General features: G+C 43.5%; 1 protein-coding gene across 2 annotated transcripts in view; it reads right to left on the reverse strand.

Annotated features, from left to right (window-relative positions):
• LOC311149599 (interleukin-1 receptor-associated kinase 1-like) overlaps positions 1–15637 on the reverse strand; it is a 38883-nt gene that overhangs the window by 22751 nt on the left and 495 nt on the right. For both annotated transcript variants that reach the window (XM_084186774.1, XM_084186773.1), the window contains exons 2-5: positions 7034–7201; positions 6662–6814; positions 4639–4721; positions 3189–3362 (exon numbers count right to left, since the gene is read on the reverse strand). In XM_084186774.1, coding sequence (XP_084042900.1) covers positions 3189–3362; positions 4639–4721; positions 6662–6814; positions 7034–7201 — 578 coding nt within the window. The remainder of the gene's footprint in view (positions 1–3188; positions 3363–4638; positions 4722–6661; positions 6815–7033; positions 7202–15637) is intronic.

The raw sequence follows: 15637 nt of genomic DNA on the forward strand, positions 1-15637 counted from the left end.
TGTGTGTATGTATGTATGTATGTATATATGTGTGTGTGTGTGTGTGTGTGTGTGTGTGTGTGTGTGTGTGTGTGTGTGTGTGTGTGTGTGTGTGTGTGTATGTATGTATGTATGTATGTATGTATGTATGTATGTATGTATGTATGTATGTATGTATGTGTGTATGTGTGTGTGAACTGATGGCAGAATTCTCATTGAATAAACATCTCTGACTACGCAGACCGGGACTCTGTCCGTTTCTTGATCCTTTTGGGAGACGCACAGAGACACTGAAATAGTTTGTTGAATAATTCACATAACACTGAGTGAGGGAAATGCTGCACATTAAATGAGGACTTGATGTATTCTGAAAGATGAGAAGTTGAGGATTAGACTAAATACCTCTTTGATGTCATACAAGCAACAAATGTGCACTTCACATTTCCATATCATAATACTCATATCATATACAGTGTCAACGTTTATGATCACCAGGTCTGATTTACAGTTACAAGGTGACATGGCGTCATACCCTGGGTTGTTCTGAACAGAATGAGCCCATGTTTGTCTATTGTGAAGGAAATATACCGCAGCACCTGAATGCACTCATGTCTCCTTTCTATGACAACAAAATCTGTTTCTCTTAAAAATATATATATATATATATTTTTTTATGAGCATGCTTTGTAAATGTTTCTAAAACAATAAATGTATTCCTAGTAAGAAGTAAAATGTGGTATATTGCTTAATATTTTTTTTGTGACCTGAGTCTTTTAACCAAAATATCACAGATGAGACAAAAATGTTCACCTGCCCCAGTAAGGGCGTTACTTGGTCAGGTCGCAGTTGTAAATGAGAACGTGTTCTCAACTGGCTTACCTGGTTAAATAAAGGTGAAAAAAAATATATATATAAATATATATATATATATATATAACGTGACTCAAGTCAAGTGAGATCGAGTCGGACTAGTAGAAGTATTGTCTTCTTTCCTCTAACAGCTGAAACTCAAACACTGGGAAAAACAACCTGGCTTGTGAACAAAAACTATGTAAATAGCCAAGAAACACGAGGACAAAGTCTCACTTCGTTTGAAGTAAAGTAGACCATATTTTAATAATAATAATAATATATATTTAATTTTAATTTTATGAGAAGCTCTTCTAAAAATGCATCTTTCACTCAGCCCTTCATGTGCACAAAGCCCCCCGGCAGAGTTTAAGAGCGAGGTGGGATGTACAGGATTCATAAAATCGTACTTTGCGCGCGATTATTTGACCAGCTATGAAACAAAAACGACAGAAATACTTTGCAAACAGCTACTACTGCAGCATATCACTTATAAATGTGATCAAACTTGACTATTTTATTCACAAACGCGAATGAAATGCTCGCACCGTGGAGCCCTGACCACCCCCCGCCAACGTGGACTGTGAAATAGACATCTTACCCGCCCAATGCCAAAATCTACCCGCATTTGTCAGGTGGCGGGTGTTAGTTTTAGGCCCGGATCACGTAAACAAACAAACAAAACGTATAAAAAAAATAAAAAAAAACGTATATACACTGAACAAAAATATAAACGCGACATGTAAAAGTGTTGGTCCCATGTTTCATGAGATGAAATAGAAGATCCCAGAAATTTTCCATACGCACAAAAAGCTCATTTATGTCAAATTGAGGACAAACTTGTTTACATCCCCGTTTGTGAGCATTTTCTCCTTTGCCAAGATAATCCATCCACCTGACAGGTGTGGCACATCAAGAAGCTGATTAAAAACAGCATGATCATTACACAGGTGCACCTTGTGCTGGGGACAACAAAAGGCCACTCTAAAATGTGCAGTTTTGTCACACAACGCAATGCCACAGATGTCTGAAGTTGAGGGAGCGTGTAATTGGCATGATGACTGCAGGAATGTCCAACAGAGCTGTTGCTGGAGAATTGAATGTTCATTTCTCTACCATAAGCCGCCTCCAATGTCATTTTAGAGAATTCTGCAGGACGTCCAACCAGCCTCACAACCGCAGACCACGTGTATGGCGTCGTGTGGGTGAGTGGTGGCGGTGGGGTTACGGTATGGGCAGGCATAAGCTACGGACAACGAACACAATCGTATTTTATTGATGAAACGGCCGGCCTCCTGGGCTTTTCACGCACTACAGTGTCTACGGTTTTACGAGAACGGTGCGACAAAAAAAAAAAATACATCCAGTCAGCAGCAGTCCTGTGGGCGAAAACAGCTCGTTGATGAGAGGTCAAAAGGAGAATGGCAAGAATGGTGCAAGCTAGGTGGGCCACAAACAGACAAATAACGGCGCAGTACAACAGTGGTGTGCAGAACGGCATCTCAGAACACAAAACCCGTTGGTCCTTGTCACGGATGGACTATTGCAGCAGACGACCACACCGGGTTCCACACCAATCAGCTAAAAACAAGAAGAAGCGGCTCCAACGGTCACGTGATCACCAACACTGGACAATTGAGTCGAAAAAAACGGCACCCGGAACCTGACGGCAAGTTCAGTTTCCTTGAGTGGCCTGCACAGTCCCCAGACCTCACCCCAATAGAGCATCTTTGGGATGAGATGAAACGGGACGCTCGCAGCGTGAATGTACAGCCGTCCAATCTGCGTAATGCGATAGAGTCAGCATTGCCCAAAATCCCTATGAAACGTTTCCCGACACCTTGTAGAACGCCCAGAAGAATCCAGGCTGTACTCCATGGGGTGTAACTAATCAACTGTTCGGTGAGTGTAAAATGCACATAAAAATCACCAGTGTAATGTTTGGATTCAGTCTTTTGGCAGGTGAACGTTTGTGTCCTCACCCTGGGTCTATTACATTTCCCATAATCTACAAACTGTTCAAAATGTCAATTAATACATGGTTAACGCATATGCTTTTCATATTTCAGTAAGAAACATTTGAATGTAGCCCCATCCATATAAGCCAATTCCCACGATTGTAAAAAGGGTTAAGATCCATTCTGTTTTTTTCTACTTTCTTACCTATATATTGAACACTGCATTGTTGAGAAAGAGCTCGTAAGTAAGCATTTCGCTGGACAGTTTTACACCTGTTGTATCCTGCTTACACAACACATACTTTGATTTGATTGAAACGGTTACATCACAAGATATCTTCACATCAACCATCTTCCTCCATGATACCACTGAAGAGGACTGAGCAGTCCCATGTCGCATACCTCTTTCAGCCTCTTGACAGCGTAGTCAGTACTCCTCATGGTAGCCCGGTACACATGTCCAAAACCCCCCTCTCCTATCTGCCTGGCCTGGGAGAAGTCCTCTGTTCCTCTCTGGACTTCCTCAAACGGCCAACACATAGCACTGGACAGCAGGGGGCCTCTGGAGTCAGACCACTAATGAAGAAGAACAAGACTTTATTGATCAATTTTCCTCTGCTTTGATCCCAACCCTCCAAAAAGACACAACCACCCTCAGACTAATGAGACAGACCCAACCACCCACAGACTAATGAGACAGACACAACCACCCACAGACTAATGAGAAAGACCCAACCACCCACAGACTAATGAGAAAGACCCAATCACCCACAGACTAATGAGAAAGACACAACCACCCACAGACTAATGAGAAAGACCCAACCACCCACAGACTAATGAGACAGACACAACCACCCACAGACTAATGAGACAGACAAATCCACCCACAGACTAATGAGACAGACACAACCACCCACAGACTAATGAGACAGACACAACCACCCACAGACTAATGAGACAGACACAACCACCCACAGACTAATGAGACAGACACAACCACCCACAGACTAATGAGAAAGACACAACCACCCACAGACTAATGAGACAGACTCAACCACCCACAGACTAATGAGACAGACCCAACCACCCACAGACTAATGAGACAGACCCAACCACCCACAGACTAATGAGAAAGACCCAATCACCCACAGACTAATGAGAAAGATACTTTGGTATAGAACATAAATTACATCTACTACCGGTATTAGTAACCATGAATGAGTAGTCATTGTCGAGACCGACTGCCTACCAGAGAAATCAAACCGTTCTAAATATGTGTTAGTTCTGTTTTATTGTTTCGGTCTACTTTACAACCATTTCCTGAAGTCAACTATTTCATTCTGCTTTTTACATCTGAATCTAACAATAGCAACTATAGTTCCTCTCTCACACCGCTTTTCTTTCAAAGGCTGCGTTTACACAAGCAGGCCACTTTTGATGTATCGCCCAATTATTGGCAAAAGATCCGATCTGATCTGTCAAGACTGTAAAAAAGGGTTTTATAAAAATACACCCGAGTATACAAAACATTAAGAACACCTCTTTCCACGATAGACCGACCAGGTGAATCCAAGCTATGATCCCTTATTAATGTCACCGGTTAAATCCACTTCAAAATCAGTGTAGATGAAGGGGAGGAGACAGGTTAAAGAAGGATTTGAGACATGGATTATGTATGTGTGCCATTCAGAGGGTGAAAGGCCAAGACAAAAGATTGAAGAAATGTAGGTTGTTCTGAGGGCAAAGGGGGGTGGGGGAGTTCAACTCAATTTTAGGAAGGTGTTCCTAATGTTTGGTAAACTCGGAGCACATTTGATTGATTGATGGATTGCTACTGAATGGCTTCCGTCACCTGTTGGTCTATAGACGTCCCTCTGTGGTCCTGTGATTTCAGCTCTGTGGGTGGAGGGCCAGGTTTGGGCAGAGCCCTCAGTCCTGGAGGGAGAGACAGTCTGAGTGAAGGTGGAGCATAGACCGATCTGATAGCACAGCACTTTAAAACTGGGTCAAATGGACCAACGATAGCACAGCACTTTAAACTGGGTCAAATGGACCAACGATAGCAGTGAATTTAAACTGGGTAAAATGGATCAACGATAGCAGTGAATTTAAACTGGGTAAAATGGATCAACGATAGCAGTGAATTTAAACTGGGTAAAATGGATCAACGATAGCAGTGAATTTAAACTGGGTAAAATGGATCAACGATAGCAGTGAATTTAAACTGGGTAAAATGGATCAACGATAGCAGTGAATTTAAACTGGGTAAAATGGATCAACGATAGCAGTGAATTTAAACTGGGTAAAATGGATCAACGATAGCAGTGAATTTAAACTGGGTAAAATGGATCAACGATAGCAGTGAATTTAAACTGGGTAAAATGGATCAACGATAGCAGTGAATTTAAACTGGGTAAAATGGATCAACGATAGCAGTGAATTTAAACTGGGTAAAATGGATCAACGATAGCAGTGAATTTAAACTGGGTAAAATGGATCAACGATAGCAGTGAATTTAAACTGGGTAAAATGGATCAACGATTGCAGTGAATTTAAACTGGGTAAAATGGATCAACGATAGCAGTGAATTTAAACTGGGTTACATGGACCAACGATAGCAGTGAATTTAAACTGGGTTACATGGACCAACGATAGCAGTGAATTTAAACTGGGTTACATGGACCAACGATAGCAGTGAATTTAAACTGGGTCAAATGGATCAACGATAGCAGTGAATTTAAACTGGGTTACATGGACCAACGATAGCAGTGAATTTAAACTGGGTTACATGGATCAACGATAGCAGTGAATTTAAACTGGGTTACATGGATCAACGATAGCAGTGAATTTAAACTGGGTTACATGGACCAACGATAGCAGTGAATTTAAACTGGGTCAAATGGATCAACGATAGCAGTGAATTTAAACTGGGTTACATGGACCAACGATAGCAGTGAATTTAAACTGGGTTACATGGATCAACGATAGCAGTGAATTTAAACTGGGTTACATGGACCAACGATAGCAGTGAATTTAAACTGGGTTACATGGACCAACGATAGCAGTGAATTTAAACTGGGTTACATGGATCAACGATAGCAGTGAATTTAAACTGGGTTACATGGACCAACGATAGCAGTGAATTTAAACTGGGTTACATGGACCAACGATAGCAGTGAATTTAAACTGGGTTACATGGACCAACGATAGCAGTGAATTTAAACTGGGTTACATGGACCAACGATAGCAGTGAATTTAAACTGGGTTACATGGACCAACGATAGCAGTGAATTTAAACTGGGTTACATGGACCAACGATAGCAGTGAATTTAAACTGGGTTACATGGACCAACGATAGCAGTGAATTTAAACTGGGTTACATGGACCAACGATAGCAGTGAATAATATGATAAAATACCTTACAGCCGTGTTATGAACATATTAAAAACACAGAGATCCTATAAACACAGAGATCCTATAAACACAGAGATCCTATAAACACAGAGATCCTATAAACACAGAGATCCTATAAACACAGAGATCCTATATGTAATTCTATGGTGTAAAATATGATAAGACTTTATAAGCCTTTGTTAGAATCATATTACAAGCAGTGTGGAATTTTTGTATTTTATTTATTTAAAAAAAATTTTTTGCAGACGCTCTTATCCAGAGCGACTTACATGAGCAATTAGGGTTAAGTGACACAGACAGATTTTTCACCTAGTCGGCTCGGGGATTAGAACCAGCAACCTTTCGGTTACTGGCACAACGCTCTTAACCACTAAGCTACCTGCCTAAATCTTGTAAGAAGTGTTATAATAATCAGTGTTGTAAGCATAGTATGCGCAGTGTATAGTGAGAAGAGACGTTACCAGGTGGAGAGAGTCTCTTCGTGGTCAGAGTGCTGGCAGGATGGGCTTTAGGAGGGGGGTTGAAGAAGTGAGAGGGGGGAACGGGAGGCTCCAGTTTAACCTGCGACGGGGCAGCAAGTGGAGTGGAAGAGGGCCGCTGTCCACTGGGCTTCCCTATATTAACAAAACAGAAGCCTTTACACAGTCATCTTCCAGAAGCATCCATTATAAAGAACAATGATTCTTCCCGGTCGGACGGTCGTCTGTCCTGTCCTGTCCTGTCCTGTCCTGTCCTGTCCTGTCCTGTCCTGTCCGTCCGCGCACGCGTCCGTCCGTCTGTCTGTCTGTGCACGCACACGTCCGTCCTTCTGCCCAGGTCTGTGTCAAACTCACAGTCCAGGATGATGTCTCTGGCTCTGAACAGCTGCAGCTTCTCCAACACGTTCAGTAGTTCTCCCACTGTTCCATTCCTCTGAGCCCAGTGGTTCATCACCCAGTCTGTCCGTCGCTCTCTCCTCTCAGCCAGACGTCTGTCAGTCTGGTCCGTCAACACATGGGACGCTGCCATCGAGGACCAATAACAAAATGGTATAGAAATCAATAATTGTTTAGAGATCAAGTCACACCATAATACACTTCAGTTACAGTCAGCAGCACTACTGTTGTTCGCTCTGCTCTTCCTGATCGGGAGAAACTCTGGGCCCTACAGGGTCATACGTAGGGCCCCAGAGGTCATTCCTTATTAGGTAATGTGGCCAGGAAAAACTTTGGGTCCTGCTCATAATGTATCCAGCTAGTTAACTGTCTCATCTGTATAATGGCTTTTTTACTGAGCTAGCTAGCTAGCTAGCTAGCAATACCGTTCATAGCAAAGATACTTACAACTTTATTTGGTGTTCATAGTCAATGGAAATCAACTTTAAGCAAATATGATCTATACTGGCTTCACCTCTTCCTCTCTGCTTTAGCTTGGCTATTCCCAAAAGCGCATGCATGACTACTAGCTAGCTAGCGAGAGGCTATACCTGAGAGGAAGAGGCGAAGCGAGAGGGTTTCGGCAAGCAACTCATTCATTATTTAGCAAGTGAGGAGTTATTTTATGGGGGGGCAATGAGAGTGTCAAATTTAGAATTGCTATTTTGATACGTGATGCATCAGCATGCTTCAGTTCGGCTGGACGAGTGTGCTGCATACCAGCGGTGCAAAGTACTTAAGTAGTAGTTTAAAGTATTTTTTACTTAAGTAGTTTGAGGGTATCTGTACTTTATTTATATTTGACAACTTTTATTTCACTACATTTTAAAACGACATTTATGTACTTTTTACTCCATACATTTTCCCTGACACCCTAAAGTACTCGTTACATTTTGAATGCTTAGCAGGACAGGAAAATTGTCAAATTCATGCACTTATCAAGAGAACATCCCTGGTCATCCCTACTGCCTCTGATCTGACGGACTCACGAAACACAAATGCTTAATTTGTAAAGATGTCTGAATGTTCGCGTGTGCCCCTGGCTATCCGTAAAATAAAACAAAACAAGAAAATGTGCCGTCTGGTTTGCTTAATATAAGGAATTTGAAATTATTTATACTTTTAGTTTTGATACTAAAGTATATTAAAAACCAAATATTTTCAGACTTTTACTCAAGTAATATTTTACTGGGTGACTTTCACTTGAGTCATTTTCTACTAAGGTATCTTTACTTTTACTCAAGTATGACAATTGGGTAGTTTTCCCACCACTTGTGCATAATCCCTTAAGGCCAGGCACCACAGGCAAAACATAATCCCTTAAGGCCAGGCACCACAGGCAAAACATAATCCCTTAAGGCCAGGCACCACAGGCAAAACATAATCCCTTAAGGCCAGGCACCACAGGCAAAACATAATCCCTTAAGGCCAGGCACCACAGGCAAAACATAATCCCTTAAGGCCAGGCACCACAGGCAAAACATAATCCCTTAAGGCCAGGCACCACAGGCAAAACATAATCCCTTAAGGCCAGGCACCACAGGCAAAACATAATCCCTTAAGGCCAGGCACCACAGGCAAAACATAATCCCTTAAGGCCAGGCACCACAGGCAAAACATAATCCCTTAAGGCCAGGCACCACAGGCAAAACATAATCCCTTAAGGCCAGGCACCACAGGCAAAACATAATCCCTTAAGGCCAGGCACCACAGGCAAAACATAATCCCTTAAGGCCAGGCACCACAGGCAAAACATAATCCCTTAAGGCCAGGCACCACAGGCAAAACATAATCCCTTAAGGCCAGGCACCACAGGCAAAACATAATCCCTTAAGGCCAGGCACCACAGGCAAAACATAATCCCTTAAGGCCAGGCACCACAGGCAAAACATAATCCCTTAAGGCCAGGCACCACAGGCAAAACATAATCCCTTAAGGCCAGGCACCACAGGCAAAACATAATCCCTTAAGGCCAGGCACCACAGGCAAAACATAATCCCTTAAGGCCAGGCACCACAGGCAAAACATAATCCCTTAAGGCCAGGCACCACAGGCAAAACATAATCCCTTAAGGCCAGGCACCACAGGCAAAACATAATCCCTTAAGGCCAGGCACCACAGGCAAAACATAATCCCTTAAGGCCAGGCACCACAGGCAAAACATAATCCCTTAAGGCCAGGCACCACAGGCAAAACATAATCCCTTAAGGCCAGGCACCACAGGCAAAACATAATCCCTTAAGGCCAGGCACCACAGGCAAAACATAATCCCTTAAGGCCAGGCACCACAGGCAAAACATAATCCCTTAAGGCCAGGCACCACAGGCAAAACATAATCCCTTAAGGCCAGGCACCACAGGCAAAACATAATCCCTTAAGGCCAGGCACCACAGGCAAAACATAATCCCTTAAGGCCAGGCACCACAGGCAAAACATAATCCCTTAAGGCCAGGCACCACAGGCAAAACATAATCCCTTAAGGCCAGGCACCACAGGCAAAACATAATCCCTTAAGGCCAGGCACCACAGGCAAAACATAATCCCTTAAGGCCAGGCACCACAGGCAAAACATAATCCCTTAAGGCCAGGCACCACAGGCAAAACATAATCCCTTAAGGCCAGGCACCACAGGCAAAACATAATCCCTTAAGGCCAGGCACCACAGGCAAAACATAATCCCTTAAGGCCAGGCACCACAGGCAAAACATAATCCCTTAAGGCCAGGCACCACAGGCAAAACATAATCCCTTAAGGCCAGGCACCACAGGCAAAACATAATCCCTTAAGGCCAGGCACCACAGGCAAAACATAATCCCTTAAGGCCAGGCACCACAGGCAAAAAATTGTGATTTTGCTTCCATCTACAACTTCTATAATTTCACAAAATGTACAAATAAATCAGAATGTATATAAATACTTGATTTGTATCATTTTTTCCCATCGCCGTCAACTACACCTAGCATACATTGTGCTCCTCTGCATACGTTGTGGTCCTCTGTAGCTCAGCTGGTAGAGCACGGCGCTTGTAACGCCAAGGTAGTGGGTTCGATCCCCGGGACCACCCATACACAAAAAAAAAAATTTATGCAGGCATGACTATAAGTCGCTTTGGATAAAAGCGTCTGCTAAATGGCAGATTATATTATTATTTATACATTTTGTTCTTGTTAGCATGTTTCATGATGAACTTAAACCGCTATTTTTAAAAATCTTCACGTTGAATCATATCATTCAAAAGCTTGTTTTCCGGAGCATATCGTTAGTTAGTCCATACATGGCTATATTCTTTGTAGATGTAGTGCTTCGTGCTGAAAAATGAGTAATTTCCTGACATCCGATTGGTTACCGGCATTTAAAAGGCCCTTTCCGGCAACCTGATTGGTTAAAATGCCTCAGCATTTCCTTGTTTGAAAATATCTCCCGCGAAGAATCCACGTAAAGAGAGACAAAATTAGAAATTCTCAAAGAAAATACCTACTGTATGTGAATAAAAATAGGCGATCTCAGTTGGCCAATGCGAGAAAAGCAGTGAATGATAGAAAACATGAGCCTGATCAGCCGATCCAGGAAGTGGCAGTACAGGTAGAGGAGGGAAAGGAGGAGGCCGGCAGCAGCGCGCCGAGACGCACATTAGTTGAGATGAAGATGACAGCTAGCAGCTAGCAGCGATCAACCAGACAGCAGCGATCAACCAGACAGCAGCCAGCTAGCAGCGATCAACCAGAAGGCAGCCAGCTAGCAGCGATCAACCAGACGGCAGCCAGCTAGCAGCGATCAACCAGACGGCAGCCAGCTAGCAGCGATCAACCAGACGGCAGCCAGCTAGCAGCGATCAACCAGACGGCAGCCAGCTAGCAGCGATCAACCAGACGGCAGCCAGCTAGCAGCGATCAACCAGACGGCAGCCAGCTAGCAGCGATCAACCAGACGGCAGCCAGCTAGCAGCGATCAACCAGACGGCAGCCAGCTAGCAGCGATCAACCAGACGGCAGCCAGCTAGCAGCGATCAACCAGACGGCAGCCAGCTAGCAGCGATCAACCAGACGGCAGCCAGCTAGCAGCGATCAACCAGACGGCAGCCAGCTAGCAGCGATCAACCAGACGGCAGCCAGCTAGCAGCGATCAACCAGACGGCAGCCAGCTAGCAGCGATCAACCAGACGGCAGCCAGCTAGCAGCGATCAACCAGACGGCAGCCAGCTAGCAGCGATCAACCAGACAGCAGCCAGCTAGCAGCAATCAACCAGACAGCAGCCAGCTAGCAGCAATCAACCAGACAGCAGCCAGCTAGCAGACAGCAGCAATCAACCAGACAGCAGCCAGCTAGCAGACAGCAGCAATCAACCAGACAGCAGCAATCAACCAGACAGCAGCCAGCTAAAGGCAATCAACCAGACAGCAGCCAGCCAACAGTCTCTTTTATTCCACATGTCACAAATAAACCAACATGTACATGATTTGATTTGCCCTTAGTGTCTAAACACTGGACTGAAAATCACTATAGACCCCACCAACCAGGGATTCTGTCATGATAGAATGTGCACACTGAAGGTGATCGTGATGCATTTAGGAGGAGTGTTTACACTTCCTCCAGGCTGCAGGAGGGCTCCAGGGGAGATGTGGCATTCGATATAAATGTGAGGATGGTTCTTCTAGCCCACAAACTTGGACTTGGTTATGCAGCTCTAAAGAAAATCAACAAAGGGATTCCTTCCCTGAGTCTCAGCTCATATCAGAGACGTGACAGGAGAGTGACAGGTCAATAAAAAGGGAGAGTAGCCCATTATTGTCAGGTGACTTGCTGTGTATTAATAATATTTATTTCCTTGCTCCAGCAAATGTAATCAAAGTAAATAGACAGAGCGATAGGAAAACATAACCATACAACGAGACTATCACATAGGCCTACGGTGTCGTAGGGCTGTAGCCTACTGTCATTACTGAGTAAATACATGCTGATATGCTAATATTTACATAGGGTAACATGCTAATATTTACATAGGGTAACATGCTGATATTTACATAGGGTAACATGCTGATATTTACATAGGGTAACATTTACATCAGGGGTGTCAAACGTACGGCCCGCGGGCCGGATCAGGCCCGCAAACGGGTTTAATCCGGCCCGCGAGATGATTTTGAGAGAAAAAAAAAGATTTTTTTTTTTTTTGTAAAGTATAAAAATGCGCTGCCATTTTTCTATAAAATAAACTGCTGTTCCAATTGCGTCCACTGGATGGCGCAATAGCAATTGTGTTAAGCAAGCAAACTGTTTATACCGGGGCAGAGCAAGTAGGTCAAGCACGTGCAGCCAATGAGCTACTTTGTTTTGCCCGCGATATTTATTACGGCTTCTACTTTTAACATTATGTGCTTTGGCACCCTCATTGCCCCAATATGTCTCTGTCAAAAAAGAGAAAAGTGGACACAGAGTGCTCCAAGAAAAATTGTCATCCTATTTATTCACGGAATTGAATGGGAAAGCTGTATGTTTGGTGTGTTCAGAGCATGTTGCAGTGCTGAAAGAATATAACCTTCGTCGCCACTATGTGAGTCTTCATGCCGACAAATATGACAACTTTCAAGGACAGCGGAGATGAGAGAAGGTGAATGAACTGTTGGCGGGTCTGAAGAAACAGCAGTCTGTGTTTACTCACAGCCGAGACATCAGTGACACTGCAGTGAAAGCTAGCTACCTCATTGCTAATGAAATCGCAGTGGCTTCAAAACCATTTAGTGAGGGTGAATTTGTAAAAACATGCATGATGAAGGCAGCGGAGATTGTGTGCCCTGAAAAGCGGCAGGCTTTTGCAAATATCAGCCTGACAAGAAACACAGTTGCAGACAGGATTTCCGATCTTTCAGTGGATTTGGACAGCCAGTTGAAGCAAAAAGTAAAGTCATTTATTGCGTTTTCGGTTGCAATTGATGAAAGCACGGACATTACAGATGTTGCACAACTGGCCATTTTCATCCATGGAGTTGATGACACATTGACCGTCACCGAGGAGTTTGTGGAGTTGGTGCCGATGACAGATACAACGACAGCAGCTGATATTTTTACCGCACTCGTTGGCGCGCTGGACAGGGTCGGAGTGGACTGGTCCCGCGCTGTCAGCCTGGCTACAGATGGTGCGCCTTCAATGATCGGGAAAAAAAGCAGGCGTTGTGACAAAGTTCAGAGAGAAAGTGCAATCTGCAAATGGAGGACGTGATTTTTTGACTTTTCACTGTATTTTGCACCAGGAGGCTTTTTTTTGTTGCAAGTCATTAAAGATGGATAACGTCATGAAGGTGGTCATCCAAACTGTTAATTTCATCCGATCCAGAAGCCTGAATCACCGTCAGTTTGACAGCCTTCTCAGAGAGAAAGACCACATCTATGGCCTGCCATACCACACTGAGGTAAGATGGTTAAGCCGAGGTGCTGTAATGAGGCGTTTCTTTGATTTACGAGAAGAAATTGAACAGTTCATGGAAGAAAAGGGCAAACCAGTGTTAGAATTTCATTCCGCAGAATGGATGCAGGACCTTGCATTTATGGTGGATGTTACAGAGCACCTGAATAACTTGAACAAACAGCTGCAAGGGCGCAACAAAGTTGTCACGCAGTATTATGACAGCATACGTTCTTTCAAGTTGAAGCTGTCATTGTGGGAGACGCAACTTGCCGGTGGTGATGCAGCTCACATCCCCTGTCTGAAAAATGTGTGCGCGACCCAACATGTGGCAGACATGAAGCGGTTCAAAGATAAAATAACTGGACTGTTACGGGAGTTTGAGCAACGCTTTCAGATTTATGTTGATGTTTTTATGTTGATGTGCTATTGTTTTTAATTGATTTTATTTTATTTGTATATTTAACCTATTCTCGACTCTGTGGTTCTTGCACTTGTTTGGGGAACAGGATTTCATTATTTTTATCTACATTTCTGCCTGAGAAATTACACCCTGATATAGTTCTGTGATCTGTGAAACAGTTCTGTTAATCACTGAGGCATTGTGTGTTTGTGTGTTCTTTTTCTTTAGAATTTTCAAATAAACTTGACGTGTTTTATGATTAATAGTGATGTTGTGCTTGTACTATTTTGGACACACTGTCCTCAGGCTCCAGCTTTATGTTGATCGTATTAAAACAAAGAAAACAATCTGAAGTTGTTGTTTTTAAGTTATATATACCATGATTTTTCCGGTCCGGCCCACTTGGGAATAGATTTTCCTCCATGTGGCCCCTGAGCTAAAATGAGTTTGACACCCCTGATTTACATACATTTACATTTTAGTCATTTAGCAGACGCTCTTATCCAGAGCGACTTACAGTTAGCGCATACATTATTTTATCGAACCCACAACCCTGGCGTTGCAAACGCCATGCTCTACCAACTGAGCTACATCCCCTGCCGGCCATTCCCTCCCCTACCCTGGACGACGCTGGGCCAATTGTGCGCCGCCCCATGGGTCTCCCGGTCGCGGCCGGCTACAACAGAGCCTAACATGCTAATATTTACATAGGGTAACATGCTGATATTTACATAGGGTAACATGCTGATATTTAGTCCTGCAGTTATGACTGTAATGTCGACAGACATAAGTACTTTCCCCCCCCCGCCCCCACACTTTAGTTGCAGAGATTCAGAGAGGGCTACAGTCAATGGGGATGCTAATGGAAGAGCATACACAGATATAGTCCCAGACATAGCAGAGTTAAATAATAATAATACTTTTTTTTTACGAGAATCCGTTTGGGGTATATATATACCCCATGTAATACTACATTATCTTGTATTTATGTATACTTTAAAACTGGTAAAGTTTCAGTCTGATGAGAGTAAAGAAACAAAAAATCCCTATTAGCCTGTGGTGCCTGGCCTTAAAAGACCTTGGCTTGAAAAACGACAAAAAAGGGGCAATAGTGTGTTTGTCCATTTTGAGTTTACGTAGGCCGGTATATACTTCCTCGAAATAGTCATAAATGATCGAAGATCACGCAATAAATCTGTCAGATTTGCAATTTGTAATGCAATTTTGCATCTGACTGGCATGATTGATGTAATATTCAAGTGAATCCCTACTGTTGCTCAAGCCCGGACGAGGGGCCGTCTGCATGCTTCCCAACCGCAACTATTCCGAACAGTTTCCGCATATATTCTGACGACATTTTGGTTTCGTCTTGGACTTCGGGTTCATTCGGCTGTTCGGACGAGATACGTCATCAACTTGGACACCATAGCTTATCCTACATTTTAGTCATTTAGTAGACGCTCTTATCCAGAGCGATTTACAGGAGCAATTAGCGTTAAGTGCCTTGCTTAAGGGCATATCGACAGATTTTTCACCTAGTCGGCTCGGGGATTAGAACCAGCGACCTTTCGGTTATTGGCACAACGCTCTTAACCACTAAACTACCTGCCGCCCAACAGCACCTGCTCCTACTAGCACAGAGTTTTTTAAACATTTACATTTTTGGGCATTTTAGCAGACCCTCTTATCCAGAGACTACATTTCCCCCCCCCATACTGGTCCC

The sequence above is a fragment of the Coregonus lavaretus genome, assembly GCF_964263955.1.
Source record: "Coregonus lavaretus genome assembly, chromosome: 22".
Lineage (NCBI taxonomy): Eukaryota > Metazoa > Chordata > Actinopteri > Salmoniformes > Salmonidae > Coregonus > Coregonus lavaretus.